This window comes from Chaetodon auriga, chromosome 1 (genome assembly GCF_051107435.1).
Source record: "Chaetodon auriga isolate fChaAug3 chromosome 1, fChaAug3.hap1, whole genome shotgun sequence".
In the NCBI taxonomy this organism is placed as follows: domain Eukaryota; kingdom Metazoa; phylum Chordata; class Actinopteri; order Chaetodontiformes; family Chaetodontidae; genus Chaetodon; species Chaetodon auriga.
Genome location: NC_135074.1, coordinates 29,537,121 through 29,561,501, shown reverse-complemented (window position 1 = coordinate 29,561,501; position 24,381 = coordinate 29,537,121). Strand labels below are relative to the sequence as shown.

The 24,381-nt window shown below is 42.0% G+C and overlaps 1 protein-coding gene across 1 annotated transcript in view; it reads left to right on the top strand.

Moving 5' to 3' along the window:
* LOC143322512 (protein kinase C-binding protein NELL1-like) overlaps positions 1–24,381 on the top strand; it is a 229,592-nt gene that overhangs the window by 41,518 nt on the left and 163,693 nt on the right. The window contains exon 4 of the mRNA XM_076733753.1: positions 3,326–3,496. Within this exon, the coding sequence (XP_076589868.1) occupies positions 3,326–3,496 (171 nt within the window). The remainder of the gene's footprint in view (positions 1–3,325; positions 3,497–24,381) is intronic.

The following is a 24,381-nucleotide window of genomic DNA, read 5'->3' as shown; positions in this document are numbered from 1 at the left end:
AATAACTGTGCTGTGGTTTACTAGAAATGAAAAGGGAAGTCAAAGCGGTGTCCCACTTCAGGGGTTTGTCCTCTGAAGCCCACATTTCTAAACTGAATGCATCATAATTGGCCAACAAAGCCTTTTACTTTTCAAAGGATGCTCCCGGTGCAGCGTTTTTTGTCCCTATTTGGAGGACACCGGCACTGTGTCCTTTGCAGTCCTCCATATCTTTGTGTGCCGTGTTTAGGCCATCCTGATCAATTTGCACCTTATAAAGTGAACCCAAAGACATACGAAACAAAGTACGGCTGTTAACCATATGTGCTTTTTTTGTTTGGTTAAGTCAGTAAAACTGGACATTTCTTTACTGAGTTCAAACAGGCATGTCTTATTTTCAAGTGTATTTCTGTTCATAGGACAGTGGCCTGCACAGTAGTGCAGCTTTGCTCAAACATCACATCTAAACACATTCTAATCATAACGCCGTCTTCCTCCACCACTGCTAGCCAAAATTTTCAGTTTCCTTTGATATGCAAATCCTTTTTTTTTTTTTCCTGAAAGCGTGGATGCTCACATTAGGGGTCTGTTAGATCCACGCGTTTTCCATTAGTCAAAAAATAGCTTTGTAAAATGCTGGTTATGAAAGGATCGGCAATGAAAGAAAGCTTTTAAAATGGTGATAAGGCTCATTGTTTAGATTTTGTGCAGAGAAGCACCAAAACAGACATGTCGTTTTTGGTGTTTGTCAGGCTACACGGTTTGTTACAAATGGACCGCCTGCCAACAGATTATTCCCCTTCATTAAATATGCTGTAATGTGGAGATACAATAGCTACCACTAAATGCTCCATAAAATAAACGCTCGCTGTGAAGTGGAGTTAATGCCTTTGATGATTATTTCATGAGTCAAATCAGGATAACGGTGTTTCTGCTCGTTCAGTGATTCCAGGCCTCTCGAAACCCCAAGGAGGCTTCCATCAGTGGAGGAGGCGAAGCCGGAGAGCTCTCGTTCTCCTTTTACTCCTCGTTCCATGCAAATGATTCTTCTCCAGCTGACAAGTATCAGGGGCTCTGTCTCCTGCAGCATGACGGAGATGAGCTGTCAGGTGCCCAGCACAGCCACTGAGTGATGTTTTCATTTAATTTCAGAGTGATGACATGCTGCACAAAGACGGCCCAACCGGCCGGCCGTACCCATGCTGACTGTACCCCTGTCTATTTCACACACACACACACTCACACATAAGTAATCAGCCACTGCTCGGCGCGTGCAAATGCAATTTAATGTTGTAGAAAAACACTTCCCTGTGATGCTTGTTAATTTACCGTGTGATAATTGTTTTTGTATTAACACAGCCTGCTGTGTGGGGGGCTGATGGGCCGTCATTAGCTCTGTGCAAAGGTTTAAACTCGCTTAGCTGAACCCTACAAGACTCCATGCACCGTTCAACGCCCCCTCCTCTCATTTCCTTTGTCTTTTCTTGGTCACAGCAATTACTTCGCTCATCTGCACTCTCTTCATTAAGGCACAATGGCTGCTGTTTTCTTCTATAACTGAAATGTATCTACAGAGTTCCTTATTTTTCGGTGTATTTCTATTCAGAAGCTATTACATGTCACATGCAAAGAAATGTATTTCACAAATAGGAAATGAAAATTAACCCAAACTTTGAATGGCTTCCTGGTTCAACCTGACCTGCTGTACTTCTCTTAACTCACATCTTGACTTTGAGCTGCAGGCAAAGGACACCAGTTCTAATGTGCATCTGTTCACTGTGACAAATATTGACGGTGTAGTCTTTGATATTTTGTCTCATAATGTGTTTGCCGTGTTGAGTTCTTATCAGTTTCATTCATTTTCAGAGCAGGGAGATGGATAAATGTGCTGTCCCACGGCTTCGATTGCTTTTCTCTGGAGTGGGTCCACTCTCCCCTTCCATTAATATGCATGAGAGCTGTTGAGCTTTGGTATTGAATGGGCTTGAACCCTGTGTGTGAGTCTGTTTTTGTGCCTGAATATATTGGGATAGGATATTTTCCAGCCAGATTCAGCTGTTCGTAGAGCTGTATCACATGCGGTGTATTTTGTGTGTGTGTGAATGTGTGTGTGCCGAGGGGCCAGGGGTTCCAGGGTTGGGGTCACTTGTCGCCGCAGGGAAGCTGAAATGTCATGACTGGTTGCCTGCGGCTCTCGGGCTGTTGCTGTCTGTGGTTGGCTGGCTCTTAATTTAGCGTGGCTGATGACGGTGGAGAGTAGTGTGTACATGGAGCGGAGACGAGCTGCAGGTCAAACACCTGCAGTCACACCACAAAGTGAGAATAGTGGGCGAAGCCGAGACTGAAACATCCGTCTTTACTTGTTTATTGAGACAAACTGACGGGCATCTTTTTACACTGAGCCTCCACAGCTGTTTTTAAACTCTCTGTCCTGCGTGTGTACACACATTATTACTGTTTGTCAGCTGGGTAATGAAATTACAGTCTGTATATTCAGGGGTCAGGATGATAGTGGCCATTTTTAATAAATAATGGATCAGCAAAGTGTTGAAGTCTGCTAATGTGACAATGGTTTCCCTCAAACCACAACAGGAGAGACACTGTCTGCGAAACACTATCAGGACTTCAGGTTGTTTGTGATGTAAAAGAATCGTTCACTTTAATCAGCCTACAGCAGAGTTTTAGTGTTTCGTGTAGGGAATGATCACCGTTCACTTCACAGTCCTTCTTTTCTTGTTTGTTTTTCTTTTTAATTGATTAAAAAAATAGAAAATGTCCAAAAAAAAAGTAGAAAATGCAAATTTGAAGTTCCCAGAGTCCTAATTAACATCTTCAGATAACGTGTTTCATCTGACCAACAGTCCAAACCTGAAAGACATTCAACTTCCAATAATACAAAACATAAGAAAGTCACAATCGATATGAAAGTTTGGCCTTTTTGTAAATCACTTGAAACATCAATCAGTTATTCAGACAGTAAAACTGCTTTTCTGTTGATCGATTACTGGACTTGTTGTGTCAGCTCTAGCGTAGTATTTTTCTAAAGGCCACTGCATTTTTATTTCCAAGAAAAGGTTTCGAAAGTAATTAACCTGCTTTGCACATGATCGTGATGTGTCTGTCATTTCTATGTTGATTTATACGAAATGTGACAAATATTCACACTTAAGGTGTTAGTTGTACTTAGCATCAGTTTCAGCATCAGACTGTGATTGGTTGGAACCATGATCACGATCCACGGTGCTGGAGTGTTGTCCGTGTGTGCAGCGCTTTCTTTACTCTGAATGTAGACCTCGTCAAGGACGCTGGGCGTCTCTGACCTCTGACCTCCTCTCTCCCGCTGCAGTTACTTTGAGCTGGAGAGCAGCGGGGTGAGGGAGGAGATCCGCTACCACTACCGCTTCAAAGGCAAGCCGCGCTCCGAGTCCTTCCCGTACCGCCTCGCCGACGGCCAGTGGCACAAGATCGCTCTCACCATCAGCGCCTCCCACCTACTGCTGCACGTCGACTGTAACAGGTAACCCACACACCGCACACACGTACGCCACACATGAAACACCTTGATGTCTCTGTCACAAGTGGCGGTGGCGGTTTATTTTTACCATGCTCCTTTGAAGTGACACATCTAATGAGCTGTCAGTGTTTATCAAGGTAAATATTTGTTCGCTACTGTCTCAGTGTGGATGACAGGCTGCTAACAGTGCCGACAATGAAACGGCCAAGGACAAATTAACACGCACACACACAACAGCGCGCAGGAAAGGCTGTATCTTTATATAGCCCAGAGGATGTGTGTTCAGCTCGCACTGTTCTGTAATGAAGTGGAAGGTAACAATGATATAATCGCCTCATCGATTGGGAAGTGAAGGCCCTTTTCTAAAGGAGCACTCAGTCAGAGCTGATCTATAAACATGCACTTCAGCTGTGGCAGTCCCTCTCAGTCCTCCCTCCCTCCTGAGAGCCAGGGAGGCGTCACTTGTCCTTTCCTTAATGCAGCTGTGAGACAGACGCACTGTGAGCCAGCAGTGTAAATTTGAGCAGAGGTAATGCTCTGTCACCTCTCATGGATGAAAAGCTGTATGATGCACGCGAAGACTGCGTTGTCGTATTGATTCTTCCCAAACGCCTATTATTCCCATCGGACTGGTGGTTTGTCGATTAATTATAGCTGCACTGGCTGCCTGTCAGATGAGACTCTAGTGAAGATGAAAGAGAGCATCAGAATGCTATTCGGGAGAAAAGACCAAAACGTAATTCGATAAAATTGGAATCAAAACTTTTTGCTTTCTTACAGTTCTTTGGGTGAGAGCTGAGTTAATGAAGAGATGGATAGATTGGATGGCTTGTTTAGTGCCGTGTAGCAGCTGCTGCTGGCCGAGTGGTGTGAAAGTGAAAGTTGACACCAAGCTGAATGTTTGAAGGCAAGTCGGTGCTGAATCTCTTTTTCAAATCCTGCCTGAAGAAACGTTCGTATCGAGTCTCCCTCCCTGTCTGACCAAAGGAAAGACACACCTCCACACACAACGCTCCTATTTAAGTATTATTACCAGCCCTTATCCGTGATGCTCGTGCTAACGAGTTCATGAACCACACCTCGTATCAGGCAGTAGGTTGGCGACATCACACGCTCACAAACTAAATCTTTAAATCCTCCCTCAGCTGTCAGAATGCTAAAACACCTGCAGCTCCTTCACCCTCGATGGCATGGTGCTGCCTTTTTGGGGCCCACACCTCCACTGTAATTTTTAATCTAAATGATAAATATATATATACTGTATGATATTAGCAGAAATGCCTGCGTCCACTGAATGAGGGGCTGTCAGTTCTGTGCTGATTTATATGAAATGTGACAAATATTCACAGATAAGGTGTAATTAGCATCAGTTTCTTTATTTGATTGTTTCATGTTTTGACTCTAAAGCCTCTGATTTTGATTGGTTGGAACCATTCGAGGATGCTGTTTGTCAAAAAAAAAAAAAAAAAACCTTCTTTTTTCCAATGCATATGTTGCCTCTGTTCTTTATTTTACGTATCATGTGTACTACAGTAAACCTTGGCGTTTCCCTGCCCTTGTAGCAGATTCTTTCCTTGAGGCAACAAACCAACATCTGGTTGTGGGGGTGGGGGGATTTTATAATGGATATTTTATCGTAGACCCCCAAGCTCCCAAAAAACAGGGTGAACTATTCCCCCCCCAAAATAGAAAGTCCTGCCAAAGAAGCGTAACAAATGGAAACATCTCCCTAGAAAAATATTTTACTGCAGAAATACTATTAAAACGTTTCTCCAACCTGTGGTCTGACAGTCTTTAAAGCTTTCCACACAAATAAAGCACAACTTTTAACATTCAGAAGGATTTCACATCGGCATCTACATCAGCGTTGAATCCACACAGTACGTCACAAAAGCCAAAACTTTACAATGTCCACGAAAAATAATGATCTCCACAGACTTTTCAGCAACTTTTCTCAGAAGTATTTCACTAGAAATATAATCATCCAAAGCACAGCCGCGACCTGCGGGTGTTGTCTTTGTACCTGGTGGTGTGTGAGTGTGGAGTGGGGGGGGGGCCTACAGGCCAAACAGTAGTAGAAAAAAACCTGATACCTGCAGAGGTATACTTTACAGCTCAGGCTGTTGTTCTTATAGGATGCTGTATCTAGTTATTTCTTTCTTTTACCTTCCACTGTAAAAAACCTTGTGCTCCTCACCAAAAACATGAAATATGAAGAGTGAAATATGTAAGTCAAACTCACTGTCAGCTCTCCATCAGTCCTTTTATTAGGAATGAACAACTTAGAATCAAGGACTATACAGTAGATAATGCTGAGCGACTGGGAGATGATATATATTCATGAATCATTAGGTAATTAATTAGGTAAGTTCATACATATCTGTGAATTGACACGCTGACCTTTCAATAGTCATATTCAGACCACATTTCTATTAATATTTACATCCATGATATGTTCTGTTGTATTAGTGACGCTGATGACTTGATAATGTAATAAGCAGAGTATATTCAAGTGTAAGGAAGCTTAAATGGACCTCTGTGGAAAAGCAGTAACTCCCAGTACAAACTGCTGTGCATGGAGTGTTTACACATTTATACAATTCCTCAATGTCGAGCAAAATAATGGTCGAGAAACAAATTGAGACTCTTATAAAAACATTGGATTTTACCTTCACCAATGCAATACTCTTGCCATATTTCGGAAGGATAGTAATTTTGCCTGCATTTTTTTTGTTGGATGGTTTGAGACCCCACATTTCTTTGCATTTTTATTAACAGACAAAATGAACCACATACACCTACAACTACACGGTTTGGTGTGTGTGCTGTATTTTATTCGGGTGACAGCGTTTGTTAAAAGTTGAAATGAACCCACCTACACACTGACTGATCGCTCATGCATGCTAGCATTAGGGAAGGAGTCCAAGCCAATTTGAATGCACATTAGCCTCAGTTTTGCATCGTGAAAACACCTCCTGCTTCAGAGCTTGCATAATGTAATATTTTATACAGTGTCCACCACTGTTTGGAACCAGTGGAGAAAAGAGTCTGAGTGTTTGGGACCAGTGTGGATCTGCTGTGGCAGGCAGGTTTCAACGGTAGCTCTTCAGAGTTGTGTTACACCTGAACAGTCAGTTTGCTTATCGTCTGGTTATCTCAGCTGCTGACTTTATGTTTGCCGCTCTGTTGTGAAGCCTTTCTTGAAAAATCAAAGCGGTGCAGATGATAGTGTGAATGTCACCATGGTTACCGAGCCTCTCCCACCATGTGCCGGATCGACCAGAAAGGTCAACCGCCTCATCTGCAGCTGCAGCTCTGATCACACGTTTACCTGACTGCGTTTCACCGTGACGGGCAACAGCACCGGTCCACAAATCAGATTTCAAATTGTCTGTGATTGTCTGTGATACCTGTCATCTGAGAGACAACACAGCGCTTTAGCCTGATGTGACACTGCAACGAGCCTCACGAGTCTGATCTGCCACCAGCATCTTAAAATCCACGCTGGGTCGAGCTGTTTTGCATGTCAGGTCAAAAGTTGGTAAATTACAGCAAAAAAACGGCAGCTAAGCTTTTTATCTACAGTGTTTATTCAGTTTGGCGCTGCCCACGTAGCTTTTGGCTTTTCACCACAAAGACTCTGCATCATCAGCTCAAATGCTTTAACATCACCAATGACTGGTATTTCCATGAAGCTGATGGATACAAAAAGTCTCTCAGATTTCCTCCCTTTTGGATCGCCTGAGGGGCTGAAATGAAAACCCATTAAAACAAACTATTTACCTCCATTTGATCCTGACTTTCAGTAGAATATGCACATGTTTTTCAACGGATAAACCTTGTAATTCTGTGCTTTTGTACAGCTGAAAAACACTGCAGTGAGCAGAATTGCCAATCAGACTTTCCCAGAGGGCACTAATGAGGATGGTTTATATGAGGACTGGGTTAGATACAGAGAAAGGCAGTTGGCAGATTTCTTTTTTTGGTTTCCATACCGATTTCAGTGTGTTATGAGTGTGTTATGTGTGTGTTTCTTCACCACATCCTTTGTTTTCAAGGTGTTTGTAGAGAGCTTGTGCTGACCATCCAATTGTATTTTTTACCCTAGATATTTTCTCACACTACTTTGACAGCAACCAAGTGAATCTGGTTCTGATGACACAAGAAAAAAAACATCAAAAAAAAGAGAAAAGATAGTGAAAATCACATCCCTGCTTACCTGATCATCTCACTTCTCTTATGTGTTGGGAATGATTTCTCCATTCAGAGCAGATTGGCAGAGCCACTAGCCTCGAAATGTACATCAATTTGATTTATACACTGAACAGCACTTTATTGATTACAACGTGCATTAAATGGCTTTAAGTATCCATGAATGTGAGAGGGTGCACTTTATCCTCACATCTGCAGGTGGACTGTGACTGTGGAGTTTCTTTGGCTTTGGCAGCTCTTGCTTTATTGATGACTGTTTCACACCCAAACTGTGACATATTACACAGATGGATGTGATTAGGTTGACAAAGGTGACTCTTCACAATGAATCATCAAAGCAAAGGAAGGCCAGGCAAGTTTATTTGAGGAGCACATTTCATACGCCAAGGCAATTCAGAGCGCAAACAGCAAAATGGAAATTTAACAACAGAAACTTTTTTAAATGAAATTTCGATAGTTAAGAACAGATGCAGAAAGGATAGGAGGGCAAGATGGTTCATCAATATAACGGCAGTCAAAGTTGGTGCAGGACTGTGTGGAAGCTTTGTGTTTTACAGTAACTGTGATGCTTTGTATTCACCCCCTTGAGCTCATGTTGCAGTGTTGAAATATATTTTAATGGGCTTTTTACCATTCGATTCAGCCAACATGTGCTTTGATCATGCAACAGACTTTTTGTTGTGACACAGGCAATATTTTAGACAAAAGGCAGACATGCGTTGGATGCACCAGCCCTGTCAGTCCTTGGTAGAACCACCTTTTGCTGCAGTTACGAGGGCAAGTGTTTTGGGGTATGTCTTGTCTGTGAACAGCAATTTTCTTGTCTTGCCACAGATTCCTAATTGGATTGAGGTTTGGGCTTTGACTGGGCCATTTAAACGCTTTGGTGATATTGAACACATAACATATGCGGAAGGTTCGTGGAGTGGATGCTGTAACACTAAGCTTCTGCTGTAATCAATGAACCTGGCGTGACACCAGGTGTGAGAGCAGCATGTAGGTGAGGTGCCACAGAGATCCACTCTACAAATGTAAAAATAGGTCAGTCTTCTGTATATTTTTCTTACAAGAGGTCCGCAGAAATTAGTCATAAAGTGTGCATATTTTCAAAAAAAATGAAACGACCAGTAAACAGGAAATGACTCTGACTCATTGGCAGTTTGGTTTTGAGAGTTTCTATTAATATTTATTGTTTCCTGTCACCTGCGTTATTTGATAATAGCTGACAAGAGAGACTGAAATAGCAGACTGAATGACAGAGAAATCATAAAAGTAAATACAAAAATAAGAGAGGCGCGACTTACCATCGGCCTCCTGGTTGCTGCTCTGCTCAACACTCTCCTTGCCTGGTCCGTTTAGGTGGACGGCCTTCTCTTGGTAGATCTGCTGTTGTGTCATATTCTTTCTATTTCCTAATTGTCTATTTTATGGTGCTTTGTGAGATATTCAAAGCTTGGGATATTTTCTTTATAACCTCACCCTGTTTTGTACATCTCCTCAACACTGTCCCTGACCTGTTTGGTTTGTTTAATAATTGTCTTTAACAAACTCTGACATCTTCACTGAACAAGCGTATTCATACGCAGGTGGACTATATTGAACTAATTATGTTACTCTAGCAGCAGCAGCATGGTAAATGAGCTGAAGTTGTCAGATAATATTTTAGAGACCTAAGAAAAGACAACAAACTAACCAACTGGAAATGAAAGCACCGATTAGTTTCTTGAAGAACTGTCTGGAATGGATCCTCTGACTCTTGCTTTGTTTTTATGGTGGTAAAATACAGACTTTATAAGTAATTTGATGTGTGTAATTAAGTTTAACTCCAAGAGGCCAAGAGTTTGACTCAAGGCTGGAACTAACTCTCAGTCTTTCTGCCTTTGTATTAAGACAATTATCTCCATTTTGTCTACATGTAACTGCAGAGATTATGGACCCATCCTAACATGAAGGCCTAATCTATGGAACTGTAGTCGCTTGACAGAGCAAGATAAGCTTGTGTGCTGTCTGCATAATTTGGAGTTGATGTTATTGTTTTGTATAATGTGGCTTAATGGAAGCATGAAAAGAAGAGGACCAAGGATTGATCCTTGGAGAACCCCACATACCATGTTGGTCCGTCCAGATGCATAACTGTCTGCTTCTCTGGGATCATATTGAACTGTAAAATCAGCATGGTCGGTGGTTACAACGCAAAGACTGACAAATTGCAGCAACATTTTGATCATTTTGCAGAAAGGCAAAGCATACACTTGAGAAATCAGTTAAAGAAATTTTGTGCATGTTCAACATGCTGGCAAAATGAAACTGATGATTTAAGGACAGTGCTTAGAATTGTCGACTCATGTAGACCAGTTTTATCAGATGGAAGAAAATGTTTCAGCTATTGAAAACATTATGCAGAAATGTCAAGTGTTTGGTGTCACTTCCTCAGAAGGAAAACGTGGAGGCTTCTTTCCAATGAAACACACAAAGCCAAACAAGAAACCAGACCAGAATATGAAATGGCTATGAGGCAGGTTTGGTTAACATTAAGAGGTGACTCTTTTCTTTTCTGTCTCTCAACTGGAAAATCTTTTGACCAAATAATCACTTCTTTGGAGGTTACCTAAGAGCATTCTGGGAAATTAATACCAATGTCACATTTCATTCTCATGCTCATATGACAAGGTTTAAGACAAGCATTCAAGACCCTGTAATGAATTCAGATGCTAACTGAAATGTCTTTGACCCACGTTGCTCTTCACGGTCATCAGTATTAAATGAATAGACTGTTTATCCCCTTCTATATTTTTCACATTGCACTGTCGGGGGCAAATCGAATCGCTCATCAGTGCTCTATCCTTTACAGACTGTTCTTTATCAATGAAAGACAGATCAGACCGAGAGGGCAAAATAATGCAACGCTACTTGTGCAGTACTTTAAAAGCAATGCAATTAATTATTCAGAACATTAATTGGAGTAATCAGAATTCTTATTTGGAATAGGAGAAATCTGCAGTAATGGAGGAGTTCATGTTTGTTGCTGAAAACAAAAAATAGCAACATTATCCTCTATTTGACTGACTTGATCTGTTTGGAATCCCCTGCCACAGCTGCTTGTGTCTTTGATGCTGTCTGTTACAGGAAGCAAATCCTCTGGCTTTCTGCAGGGCAACAGCTTCAATCTGTAGCTGTCATTTTGTTTGACCGTGCCGAGCAACTCACTGTGTCCAAGTGAAGGACTGTTACCTTGGGTTAGGATTTGGACTTAATCTGAAGGTGGATCAGTAACTCGAGAGTTCATGGAAATTTCCCCGTGTCTGTTTCCTCATCTGTCCTTGTCTGAGATCGATCCACAGAAAACTTCAGAGGTAAAGACATGTGGACAACATGCTGAGGGAGCGCAGAGAGGCAGTGTTGCCTTCGGCTGAGATGGAGCCTGTCAATGAACATTGTAACTGTGTGGAGAGGAGTACTGACGTACCGACGAGCTGGTTTTGGAAATTTTCAGAAATTTTATTGGCCGAATAATTAGCTAATCAGAATGATAACGGATGGAGAGATTGATAATGAAAATAATAGCTGCAGCCTAACTAAGGAAATGAGGTTATTCATCACTGCAGAGTGCCAAGGTCAGCGATGTACTGCCACTGGATTTAAATCTGTGTTACTTTTGTAGATTCGACATAATATTCAGTTATGTCAGCATGTTGCTCACCTGCTTGGTGCAGAGATTTTGGAGATTGGTTTTCTGCTAAACATCTTACCATCCTGTCCACGAAGTCACGCAACACAAACCTCAACCCTGTCCTTTTAGCAGCTACATAACTCCTCTGGTACCTCCATTCCATTATGTACATGATTTTCCACTTTGTGTGTGCCGGCTGGGCTGCTGTCCCAAAATTCAAAGTGAGCATGTGGACATCTGTAGCTTTAACTCTGTAACCCTTAGAGAAGCTGTGCTTGTTGTTAAACAGATGTTATCCAGGTGACCAAAATGTACCTAAAGTCATTATTATGATAAAAAGTAAAAATAAAACCTAGAATCAGTCATGAAATGTTTGCCTCAGAGCTGCAGATTTAAATCATGGGTTCATGACCAAGATTAGGCCTCACTTACGTACAAAAAAGTAGAGATGCAAGTAGAGACTCTAAAGAATTGCAGTTAAATTGCACTTTGCTTATTAAGACTTGTCTCTTGACTTGGACTTGCATTTGGTGGCATCTTCCAAATGTGTAGGAGATCTTGCTGTGGCTCTCACTTTACCATAAAAATGCTAACGGCCATCTCTAGAACAAGTTTGTCCTTTCTGGGCTTCTGTAGAAACACAGTGGTGCTATTTGGCAGACTCTGTGGAGGAATACCTGCTCCCTATGCAGTTATGAGAGGTTCATTCCAAGCTAAACGAAAAACATTCTTAGTTTTGTGAGATTATACACTAATGAAAACATAATTATGCCAATGCCAATAGACCCTCCTAAATCCTGCACACTGGTCACTGACACTTGACTTTGACTTACCTAGACTGACTTAAGACTTGACTCTGAAAGACTCAAAAACAGCTCTGGTTAACCAGCCCAATTTAAAGAAGTTGAGCCAATGTAGACTTGAAGGGACACCAAACCGCATTCTGCAGTCAAGCCATCGATGTCAGGAAGCTACACCAGAATTGCTTGTGGTTAGTTGTTAAGCAGTGATCTGAAAGTGGATGCTACACTAATCAATCCGTATTTGCTCAGGCAGGCGTCAGTGTTTCAGCCTCGTCACGACTAATAGTAAATTTCTAACTTGATCAAGACTCGTCCGGTGTCCTGGACTGGGACTCGTTCTCATCTTATCAATATTCAGTCTCTGTCAGTAATTATGGTTCTTCTACGCGTTGATTAATGTGGTTTGCCTCAAAGCTCATCAGCTCAGTTCAGCTCAGCTTATTCACAGACGTGACATCTCCATTCAGTGCCACCCTAATAAATGATCCCGATCACTTACACGATTGCGCTGAATAAATAGCTGTCCCCAAATTTATTTTATAGTAAGTCTGACAAAGCTGAATTCCCTGTTGTTGTTCTTCTTCAGCATGATTTAAATATAACCACCTTCAGTTGTCTTTTGATTTCTTAACTCTGTCAGTAAGCACTGGGTGGAAGGTAGAGGAAAGGTCACCAGTCAAAGGAAATGTTTTATGTATGAACTCAGCACAGTCTAGATCCATCTTGCCATGAGGTGACTGGTTTTAAAGAGCAACTAACTACATCATCTAGTTATTAAATTAGTATTTAATAACTGTTTTTGATCCCAAACTCAGAGTTCCCCATGGGGGTCTTCTAGTTTCGAATGACCATCCAAATGTTGAAATCAGTAATCAACAAATTTCCACTAGTATCCTCATTGCGCGTAAGAATCAGGAACTCTGAAGTGCCCAGTCAGACCATCGTAGCACGGTGAAGTTCATTCACGCGTCCCTGTGAAGAACTGTAGGGATTGCTGGAAGCTTGGTAAAGTGATGGCTTGTGCTCTTGGACACTAATTGAAGTAATAAGTTACCTCAGTTGTTCTGTATTTGTACAATGCACTCTTGTTGAACGACTGACTGCGAACCAGTGGAACTGTTTTTGCTCGCAGGATTTTCAGACACAGATAATAGATTCCTCCCTCATTTTGGATTCCCTCTCAGGTCAGCATTGTCAAGACAGTTTGCTATGTGTCAAAAGCATAAATTTGTATGCCAAACTTTATTAAAAGTTGAACTAGCTCAGCACAGATATTCTAGTCTCCACAAGCGAATCCACAGATCAAAGTGATTCGGTTATGATTCCACGTTTGCTGTTAAAAACGCTGTTGTGACTGGGCCTTAAGCTTGGGGTCAGCATACCTCGGCTCTTCTACAAAAAGTCTGAATAACAGCCAAAGTCACAGACATCCACGCTGGTAACTGCTGCTCTGTCTGCCCGCTGCTCTGCGGGAAAAAAAGGTTAACGTATGCTACAACACACCTGACCAGCTGAAAAACAAATTTCCTTTTTTTGCTTCAGCAGCGTTTTTAAATGACCAGGCAGACATGTGGAAATAATGATATGTATTGAAATACAAAATGTCATTGCATTCAGATGTGTGAAGTGAGAAGATGCCTGCAGTGTGTTCCCTCATACAGAGTCAATGACTTTTTCAGTCCTCTGCCTCCTCCACCTCTCATTTTCAAATGCATTTCATCGGAACACACTCAGTTACTGTAGGTCATTTCTCTCCCACGCACACATTTCTGTGAAATTACCTGCAACAGTGCCACTGTGGAGCCTAGACAAGGTCAGGTGCTTACATAACTGTTGTATGTAATTGCAATCTCCAAATTTCCTAATTGAATTAGTGGCAGACACCCAGTACATACTCCCTCGTCACACACTCAGTGTCAGCTCTTTGTTTTGGACCTGAACAGCTAATCGCAGTAATGACATTGGCTCTGCCTGTCACTTACAACCACGCGGCTGTCCCCTGCTCACGGAAGGTCATTTCATGTGCAGACTGGCTGGTGTTTCCCAGAGGGCCTCTGCTGCTCTCTGCACTGTTCAGTTCCTGCTGCCAGCTCCCACGCCTCTGCTGCGCCGCCTCTTATTCGGCACCGTGTTTAGCCGGGGCTCTGTTACACATGTGATCCTCAAATGTGGTATGAAAGCCAACCCTCAGTCAGGGTTGGATTGAAAGTAACTGGCTTCTCCTCGTTGGCGCCTTCCTTTAGGGTGCAGAAATGGGCAACAAACAAAAGCAACCCCCTCTCAAGATCTACTCAACCTCAATTTTCTCTTTTTGTGTTCTCTGCCTGCTAGCTCTCTCTCCCTCAGCGGACTGTATACAGGAATTTGTTTTTCACCAAGACTAACACTCTGAAGCCCCGCTAGCAACCTCAGTAGGAAAATACTTGACAGATTGAGCAACACACTGAAAATGTTGCTCTACTCAAAACTTTGAGACCAGTTTGGCTAAAATACATTTTTTACCTGAGGGTTGTGCAAGAGGAAAGGTCACAGAGTCATCACAATCAAATCATTCACCGCCTTGGGCGCTTTTAACATGCTCAGATATAATTATTGTATCTAGTGGATAAAGCTGACATTTTGGCCTGATGCAGTAAAGCACATAAAACATCCAAAATGAAGCGGGATCATCCTCTGAGGAACATGTAAATCTGTAATTTACTCAAAAACGTCCATTTGAATATCTTGTTACGTGCTAAATTGTTGGAAATTATGAGCTGGTAGTGGGAGCGCTGGACCGGCTAGCTGACGTCACCACTGATTAACCTTATTGCTAACAGGACAAAAATGGTTGAAAACACAAAAGAACAAGGGATGGACTTCCTCAGTTGTCATGGAGGCAGCTCTGGACAAAAACGGTATCCAGTTATTTAGCTCACCCAGTGGTCTTGAGTTTTCCACCATTGTTTCTCAGACACATTCTCTGAGACGGAAACATCCAGCAGAGAGGATGCATTCATAAACACACAGCATATTGTATGTCTTCCTAACATAATTACTCAAACACAGAGTATCATTAAACAGCCAGACGCTCTCTTCTTCTGTCTGTCTGTCAGGGTGTTGTTTGTCTCTAACCTACAGTTAGACAAAAGTAGATTTTTCTTTGTATTTGTTGCAAGAGCGAGTCCTGGACAAGGAGGAAGACAAAAGTGTTATAATATTAGAACAAAGATGTGAGAAAGCAGTGATGATGAAACCACAAGTGAGAGCAAAGCTCAGTTCTGCTGAATTTGCTTGGTGTTTCCAGCTACACTCACACTCAGAGTGCTGTAAATCATCCTTCAGTGCACAGATAAACTGCATGCATACAACGACAGTGAGTGCCTTAGGTCGAAGCTGAACCAGGGATTTGATCTGTAAGCTGTGATGTTCTGATGATTTTATTAAGAATTTTACATTTGTAGCACATGTGGCTAACCTGGAGCTTTGTGTTTGTATGAAAATAGCATCCAAGTTGTGTCAAGCCGTGATTATCATTTAATATTTCACATTTTTCCAATTAGTAGTTAAAAGAGAGACATAAGCCTTTGCTTTATTCTCCTGTGTGGCGTGTCTGAGGCTACAGCTCCTTTTATGTTGGAGTGATTATGCTGAGGGTACATTATTTTGTGTGTTTACTGTTGTATTCTCTCTGCTGGAGTTTTTTTTTCTTTTTTGTTCGAGAGAACGTGGGTGTCACAACAACAGGCTTTGTTTGCCATCAGTGACAAGCTTTACTTATGGATAAGATGAATATCTGAATAACAATTGCACCACATTTACAGTTTTTAATCAGTTTTAGTGTTAAGTCAGACGCTCAGAGAGGTTCATCAAGCTATACTTTACACAGCTGGTTTGATTCTAATGGCATTTTTTTAAATTTCAGGGTTAAGAATTCGAAAACATAGATTTATTGATACGTCTCCATTGGCATTGATGGTAACAGAAAGTCTTCATTTAGCCTGTCGCCTGGGTTGAAACAGCTGTCTTATACAGTGTGATAGTAAAGCATGAATATCCCCAGAGGAAATCGTTCACGTTTTTAAAACCTGTATTTTTCCTGCTCTGGTTTCTCCCTGCGTCATTACAGGGCACACATGTCAGTGACAACCCCAGAGAGAGGGATGTGACCGGTGCAGAGGTCTCATGGGACACTTGCAGATATTATGAGGTTGTTTTTAGCTTCAAGGATGACAAATCGGTCAGTCGATAGGTCAACCCACCACTTTTGTCCAGATTGAAATATCTCAACAGCTGTTGGATGGGCTGCCATGAACACTGGCTCAGACATTCATGGTTTCCAGAGGATGTTCCCTCCTGACTTCGGTGATCCTCAGACTTTTCATGCAGTGCCATTATGGGCTGACATTTGTGGTTTTGATTATGGAATATTACCTGCTAAACATCAACATGTTAGCACTGTCATTGTGAGCATGTTAGCATACTGACATTAGCATTTAGCTCAAAGCCACGGTGGGACACAAACTGAGGTTTCTGATGTAAAAGTTGGACCTGCTGCCCCTGCACCTAATCACTCCTCGACCTCCTTGCACTTACATTTGGCTTCACTACATAAAGGACACACCTCTGTGCTTTAACTTTGGTACTTCACATAAATCTTCTGCTGCCGAATCGTCCAGTATGCAAAACGTTGTATAGATAGTAGTATAGAAGTAACATCGAAAAAACGAAACGAAGTTCTGGATTTATTGTTGATATTTCTGGACCATGGATGATGAATCCAACTGACCTTTATTATGGCGCCACCTGCGGGTCAATCCAAAAAATGCCAAATGGTAAATTAGATTTGCTGACTGAAGATTGTACCAAAAGACCAAAACAAACAAACAAACACAAGTGAAACCTGCACCCTTTGGCACCAGCAGTAACGAGATGTCAAATTTGATCCGTATCAGAACTGATATTTCCTTTGGCAGTTTGACAAGTAACAGCTAATTAGACCAGTTAGCACCAGAGACTGGTGCCAGGTTGCATCATCCCTCCAAGTTTTCCTCCAATCTGTGTGTTTAGAATTACAAGTACAAGTCCAGAGTGTCTTCAACCAATCAGATTGCTTGTTTGAAACTGCCTCCAGTGGACACTTGGTTCAGCCACAGTTAGAGGAGCAGATGCTTGAACAGCATGAGGACATGGTAATGAAGAGGCGTTTGCGTGGCCTGAATTAACCAGACGCTTGGCTAACAATGCAGTCTGATCTACATTATTCATCTCATTTGGCCCATAAATCATCCAGGGACATCAATGTTTGAGATGTAGTTATGGCCTAAATGAGATGCTTTTGTGCCTGAAAGAGGGTCTGTTATTGGTTTCATTAGAAATAAACTGCCACTGGCCAGCGTTATCTTTTTAAACGTCCGACTCGCCGCTGCTCATTGCTGCTCTGAACATATTTCCACAATTGGCATTGCAGCTGTCTCTGTTTCAGTTATGGTCTGAGGCTTGCTTTTAACATAGCTTTCCATGTTTTAGCTCTCTCTGTTGCCTCCTTCACACTCTCTCTCTCTGTCTCGCGGCGTCCGCATTGAACAACATCCTAATTAAGTCTTCAAAACAGCTGACGATCACGTCGATGGCTGTTGCATCGCCGAGTCTGATAAAATATTGTGAAATAGGCACAAACAGGAATCAGATCATATTTTCTGAATACAAGTTGGATGAAGATTATGTTCCAGATCAAGAGACAAATGCATGAATTACACCGACTGCGTACCCGTTCAGCACATGAGCAGGTCAGATTACGCTTGCATTTGAACACTTGAGTTAATCGATGAAAGATGATTTACAACAACAAGTCTTTCATCAAGCAAAACATTCTCCGGTTTGAGCCTCTTTTCAGCTTTTCTCTCTTTTGTATCACAGTAAATTGAGTAGCTTTGGGTTTTGGACTGTTGATCGCACAAAAGCAATTTGGAGGCGTCAAACTGAGCTCTTGGAAATTGTGATGGGCAGTTTTCACCTTTCCCTTCACATTTTTGTAATAGATATAGTAATTAAGAGTGGAAATAATCGCTAGTTGCAGCCCTGCGTGTGAGCATAGAAACAAATGTGTTAATTAAGGTTGGAAAATAAAGGTTTACTGAAGATCTTTTTTCCACCTTAATGCTCATTTTACAGTTCCCACAATGCTGCTAACGTGTGCATCGATGGCAGGACGTCGACTGATGGCTCAGTGAGCCTTACAGTCCAGATCACTTCCTTCTCCTCTGAAGCTTCTGTATTATAAAGATCAACATTATGTATGCTGAGTGATGTCTTGGAGAAGTGATGATTGCTGAACCTGTTTCACATTCTTTGTGTGTGCAGTTTGATGTACCTAATGAAATATTGTCTTTTTCATTACTCACTCGGCTAATGAAGGAGGGGAGACATCAGGAGCTCTCCACCTTAAAGATCTCATAATGATACGACTCGTGCTGCTTTTGTGTCCAGCAGCCAGAAAATGACATTCTGCTTTGCTCATTAAAGAAGCCACTGAGCTGGAAGGTATGTTCTTTTTTTCCTTACCTGCTAAGCAGCTCATCAGCCCGGCCAAAACTATCATTAGGACAAGAACAAGGCTGTTAGACTGGAATGGAACATTAGAATAATGATAGAGTTGCAATGAAGCTAAACTTCATCTGATAATGCTGTTGCTTCCCGTTCCTTCTTAGGCGTTTTTCATCTTTGTCTTTATCCACGTGTCTTTTTCCGTGTGTGCAGCGCAGTCTTTTTCTCATCCATAATACATCTTAATGTACATTATACATTAGAAGATGGAGCGATATGCGTGGACAGGTTTAAGTCATAGTTCAGCCATGCATGAAGAACTAGAAATGTTACTCCCAATGAGCAATTCAGGTGTAACGTTTTAATTTCCTGTGAAGGGCAGTGCCGGAGCTGCTCAGCAGAGCAGCAAGCATTCATTACTTCATTACCTGATCATCGACGCCCCAGCTAAGAGGAGGCTGCCGCGCAAAGAATGATAATGAGTTGAAATCAGGTTAATAATGCCACATGATGCTGTCTGTATCCTTGACACCTTTGTCCTTTAAAAGGATTGGGATGGAGATACAGTTGGTATCTCTCTGACCGGAAAGCTCCTTTGTTTGACCGGGTTGTTGTATTATCACAGCTGCACAGGACGCAGTGTGCAGTGACGGCACAGAGGAAATTATATGTGGCCCTTGGGTCTCTAATCAATGGAGTAACTCCAGCAGAATAAACCACATTTAGATCAATGGGTGGCTGCAGTTCCAGTGCAGCAGCTCATATAGGCCTCTCAGTAATTACTCCCCCTGCCCGAGCCAGTCTAATGAAGGAAATTTTTAAATGTCAATGAGCCTTTTTTTATATTGATTTTTGTAATGTGCTTCTCATGTGAGGTAGGCTGCACACACAGACCTCTACCATCCGACTCAGATTTTCAATCAGTGTTGCAAGCCTGCCATTCCACTGATGCAGCTGTTAACCCCAATTATTTTCCATCAGGTTGCACTTGCACCTGACATTGATTTAAGGCATGAACTGGTAATCACGGTGTGAGTGAATCTGGTGCTAATCAGCTCAGACTTGTTTTCCTCTCATTGGTCTTTGTATTATTATGTATTTTCTCCTTTTGTTAGATCTTTTTTTTTTTTAATGGGAATCGTGCTGAGACAGATCGGATCAGATCAGTCTATGGCTAAAAAGAGTGTTGAGATTGTATGATACTTTAAAATTCTGGATTAGGTTGTGTGACAGATCATTAACAATGTGTGTTGGGTTATTTCCCATGAGACCACCTGCATAATGTGTATTAAAAGTTGAAGTGCTGCAAACAGTAAAGTTGGTATATTTGCACAGAATATGTAAAGACGCATTTACACATACAAGAAAACTGACAATTAAACAGTTTAATACAACAAGAACTGGATTCAAACTTTGGACATGGCAGAATGCATGTGCATGTCTGAGCCATGAGCCAAACTGCATTCTGACAGCGCCGTCTTTAGCCCTGCCCGAGCCTCCATCATCCTGCTGCTCAGATATTTGACTTTGTTTTAAGGAGCACATTTGAGGCTGTTACTCCTCCCCAACAGCCTTCTTGAGTCTGGGGTTCACTGTTGCCTAGTGTAACGTGTGATGGAGTATGTCATTACTGCAGCCTCCCCGCGTCGAACTCAGCGGGGTCCAGCCCACCTCATGTGGGTAGACGCCACAGCTCGGGCCCCAGGTGGCAGTGAGGAGGAGGCAGACGGGAGGAGCTCCCTGCACCAAGGAGACCCAGGGGACACGCACGCACATACAGACGCATACTTACGCCCTTTACCAGTATCTCTTTTTTCTCCTGGAATATATCTGCAGCTACAGTAATCGTGTCTTATCGGAAAAGGACAGCAGCTTTTATCAACAGATAAGGTCATTGTCGAGGTGAAGTAATTACAGATATCTGAGACACAGAGGAAGCGGGTGTACACTTCCTTTGGGAATTTGGTGACAAAGCCAGATTAGACTCTATCTTCATCTACATACTGTAGGTAAAATCATCTCTACCCCCTGCACCAAGCTTGGGGTGAAGGAATTTGGGTCATTTTATCCATTAAACGTGATACATCTGCCGTCTTATTAGGATCTGCTCCAGTTTCGGGCCGTGGTTTCCTCGCCTTTTTCAGCGTGGATGCTCTAGTTCTTTTTGGTTAGTTTCACTTTTTCTGCTTTGGGGTTCTTTTGCATCACATATTGGCAAGATGGTTAAAAACACGTGTTGTTAAAGAAGAAAAAAAAAAGAAAAAAGAAAATCCCATCTTGCTCATATTTCATCCTTGAGGGATTTCTAGGTTTTCATTTTCTGGAAGACGACTTGGACGGGATTTAACAATGAATGGGAGTATTGACTCAAATCGCGGGCCTGCCATATCAGAGCATAATGCCGGCGTCTTTCAACCGCTGTGGGTGGCAGAGCTGCTGTTTGAGTGGAGCTGGTACAGTTCGATGCTTTCGCAGCACTTAAGAAGCATGATAGAGACTGACAGATGCCCTTTCAGAAGTAGATCCCGCAGAGCTGCAATGACAGCTGCCTGAATATACAGTAGTGCTTCCACCAAAGTAAGAAAGAATACCAGCACATTATTCCACTTCCACACAGACATCTGTTAACTTCACACCGCTGAGGAGTAGGGCTGCATCTCATTCTTTTGATTAATCAGATGTTCGATAAAATGACCAGAGAACGGTAAAACGCCATCATTTCTTAAAGGCCAAGTCAGCGTCTTCACCTCTGCTCGTTCTGTCAAACAGTCCAAAACTCGCCCACACAGCCTGTTAATGCACAGAAAAGCAATAAAAGGTGGAACTACGTCATATCACAGGTCATTTTTACTTGAAAATGGCATAAATGATTCATTAATTTAGTTGCTGATTAACCAACTGAACTTTCAGCTCTGCTAAATATTACAAAAAAAAGCACATTAACTAAGCTCATACATAGATGGAGACCTAATGGAGCTTCATTGAAAAGCCTTATTCAGCTATCTCCCCATGTCTCTTGTGTCAGCCCACAAGGCAATAACAAGCTGTAAGAATATACTTAAGCTTGAGACACAGCGAGAGTTTAAACTTTGCATTTAAACATCAGGAGCCTGTGGTCTTGAGCTTTTGATAAATCCTCAGAAGGCCTCATTCTCACAGAAACATGATTTACTCAAAAGACGCCAAAGCCTGATGTGTTTATTGTTTCAGCTGATTCTGTTTGACCTTAACAGGGACTGCTCATGCTGTTGTGGCCCTCTTACCATCAGTAATGGCTCCATAGGGGTCTACTCTTGATGCAGATTCATCACGTATTATATCTGTCCTGCTGCCTTCAGATGGCTGCAGGGATTTAATGAAGAGAAGAAAAGCGTTTTTACACAGTATTACTCAGCCGTGGACACATACTGTGTGACTCACCCATATTAACTTATAGACACCTGCAGACGGCTTTACTGATGTTCCTGCTTTAACCACATTAAACCTACGTTTTTTATGCTGATTTAAATGCATCTACTGGTCGGAGAATGTTTGATTAGCATGCAGTTTTCCATTATCACTGTGAATTTGCTCCCCAAAATCACCCAATTGGCAATGGAGCAGCTTTGCTCTGGAAGCAGAAGCTGGTCTGAGGCGTCTTTTCTCAGGTCTAAGTCCCAGTTTCCACAAAAATACCAACATTCACTTTGCTCTGCCTCATTTGAATGAAACTCCTGCTTTAGAAATTCTCCTTTGTTTGCTCTGCCTCTTTTTAAAATAGTGACAAAATAATTAAATATAAAAATGGTTGCACATTTTGCATATAAAAGCAGTGAAGTCGGTGTCATTTTCCAAACCCGGGCTTACACAGCGCTTTACAAAAACACAAATAACAGAGGACGAACCAAAAGACATGTAGGGAAAAACACAAAATGTACCTGAATTTCAGCAGAGAGGTTTAAAGCTCCGTGCACAACATGCACCGTGCGTCCACTCGTTTCTATGGTGCTGTTTGCTACGCCGACACATTGAGTTTATAGCAGCATCTGATATGTACATGCATGCTTTTTCCTGTGTATACACTATACACCAGAGACCACAACACACATTGTCTGATGCACTCAGCTCAACACTTCAGTTGCACATATTGCGGGTGGCTGTAATATAATTATAAAGGGCTCTATAATGCATGACACTTTTGCCAGTGCTTTCAGAGAGATGTCACCCAGGGATGTAATTATGCACAAACATTCCCCGGTGATGCCAAGCTTGTTTACTATCTCTCATGATCTGTTCTCTAGCAGCCCCAGCACTGTATATGAAAAGTGGAAGAGAGTGGTGTGTTTGACTTGCAAATGGATGAAGCTTTTTCTGTTCAGCGTCACCCCACGGTTACAAGGTTCACTGAGCTCGGATATGTCCGCTGTAATGCAGGTGATTCAGGCCTGCTGCAGTCATTGTGACGACACGTCCAGTTTGTAGACACAGTTAGAAATATAACAACAGAACACGCACTCTCTTAGCATGAGGAAACAGCTGATCGGTAGCTCTCTCTGTACAACAGAGTAGAAATTCACATGCAAATGAGCCAAAATTTATATCCGATCTCAGTAAATGGACTGTAACTGAGAATCAGCTCGATTATTATAACCACATTAGAATTAGTAAGGCATAATTTGTCCTCACAAAGGAAAGGTTGTCTCATGGTGATCCTTGTGTATTTTGGTCACAGTAAATCTTCTCTTTGTTTCTGGCCGTGTTTGTACCCAGTGTCGAGCATTATGTGTTTTGGATTGCGCGGCGCACTTGTACTCTCGGGTGGTATCATGATCAATGTCTGGGCTTAGCTGGCTTAGCTGAAAGACCACATGATGCAGCCATTTACTGCGAGCACCTACTGAAATAGAAATAAAGGCCCACAACAGTTTGTGACAAAGCCTGAGTCGTTTAAGACGACAAACGAAATTCCCTCAAAAACATTAGGATTAATGGAGAAAAAAGACACTTTGAATAATTAAAGTAAATGCAAGTAACAGTATCGCCTTGACATGATGTTTTTACACCAGCAAATGTTTTTTAACGAGGATGCTTTGGAGGAAACAGGGTTCTCACACGGATTATGTTCCCTGGCAAGTTTTTTCCAGTCAACAAAGTGCTTGATCTTCTATGCACAGGTGCATAATAACAGGTCCATAAGTGATACAGTAAATACCAAGAAAGGGGTCCATTGAAGATGTTTAATAAGTCCATGAATAAGTCTTCCAGGTGGAGGATTAGGGGTCAGCAGGGAGGGTCAGTTGATGTGGAATCTTGGAGGACGTGTGGTTATCTTCTCTGACGAGGACCAGCTTGAAATGTCACCTCCGTATTGGTTGGGCTCTGATATTGGTTGGGCTCTGAATCCCCATCGTGGATTCAGTTCGAAGTGGATAAAATACCAAAAACTGGTTAAACAAGCCTGTTTTATTTAAGCATGGACTCCGTTGTATGTTTTCTCAGATCTTTTACCTTTCTGACTTTTGCCTCTTGGATAGTTTTGATTGTTTTAGCTCGGTAGCTTTGGTTCTTAAATCTTAAATTTCAGTTCTTAAATGTTATACTACTTCTAAGTTGTGTTAAACAGCTTAATGGAAATCAATTAGAGAGAGCTTCATCAGCTGATTCTGCTCTGGATTCAGGTTTGATAAAGTGCGACTGAT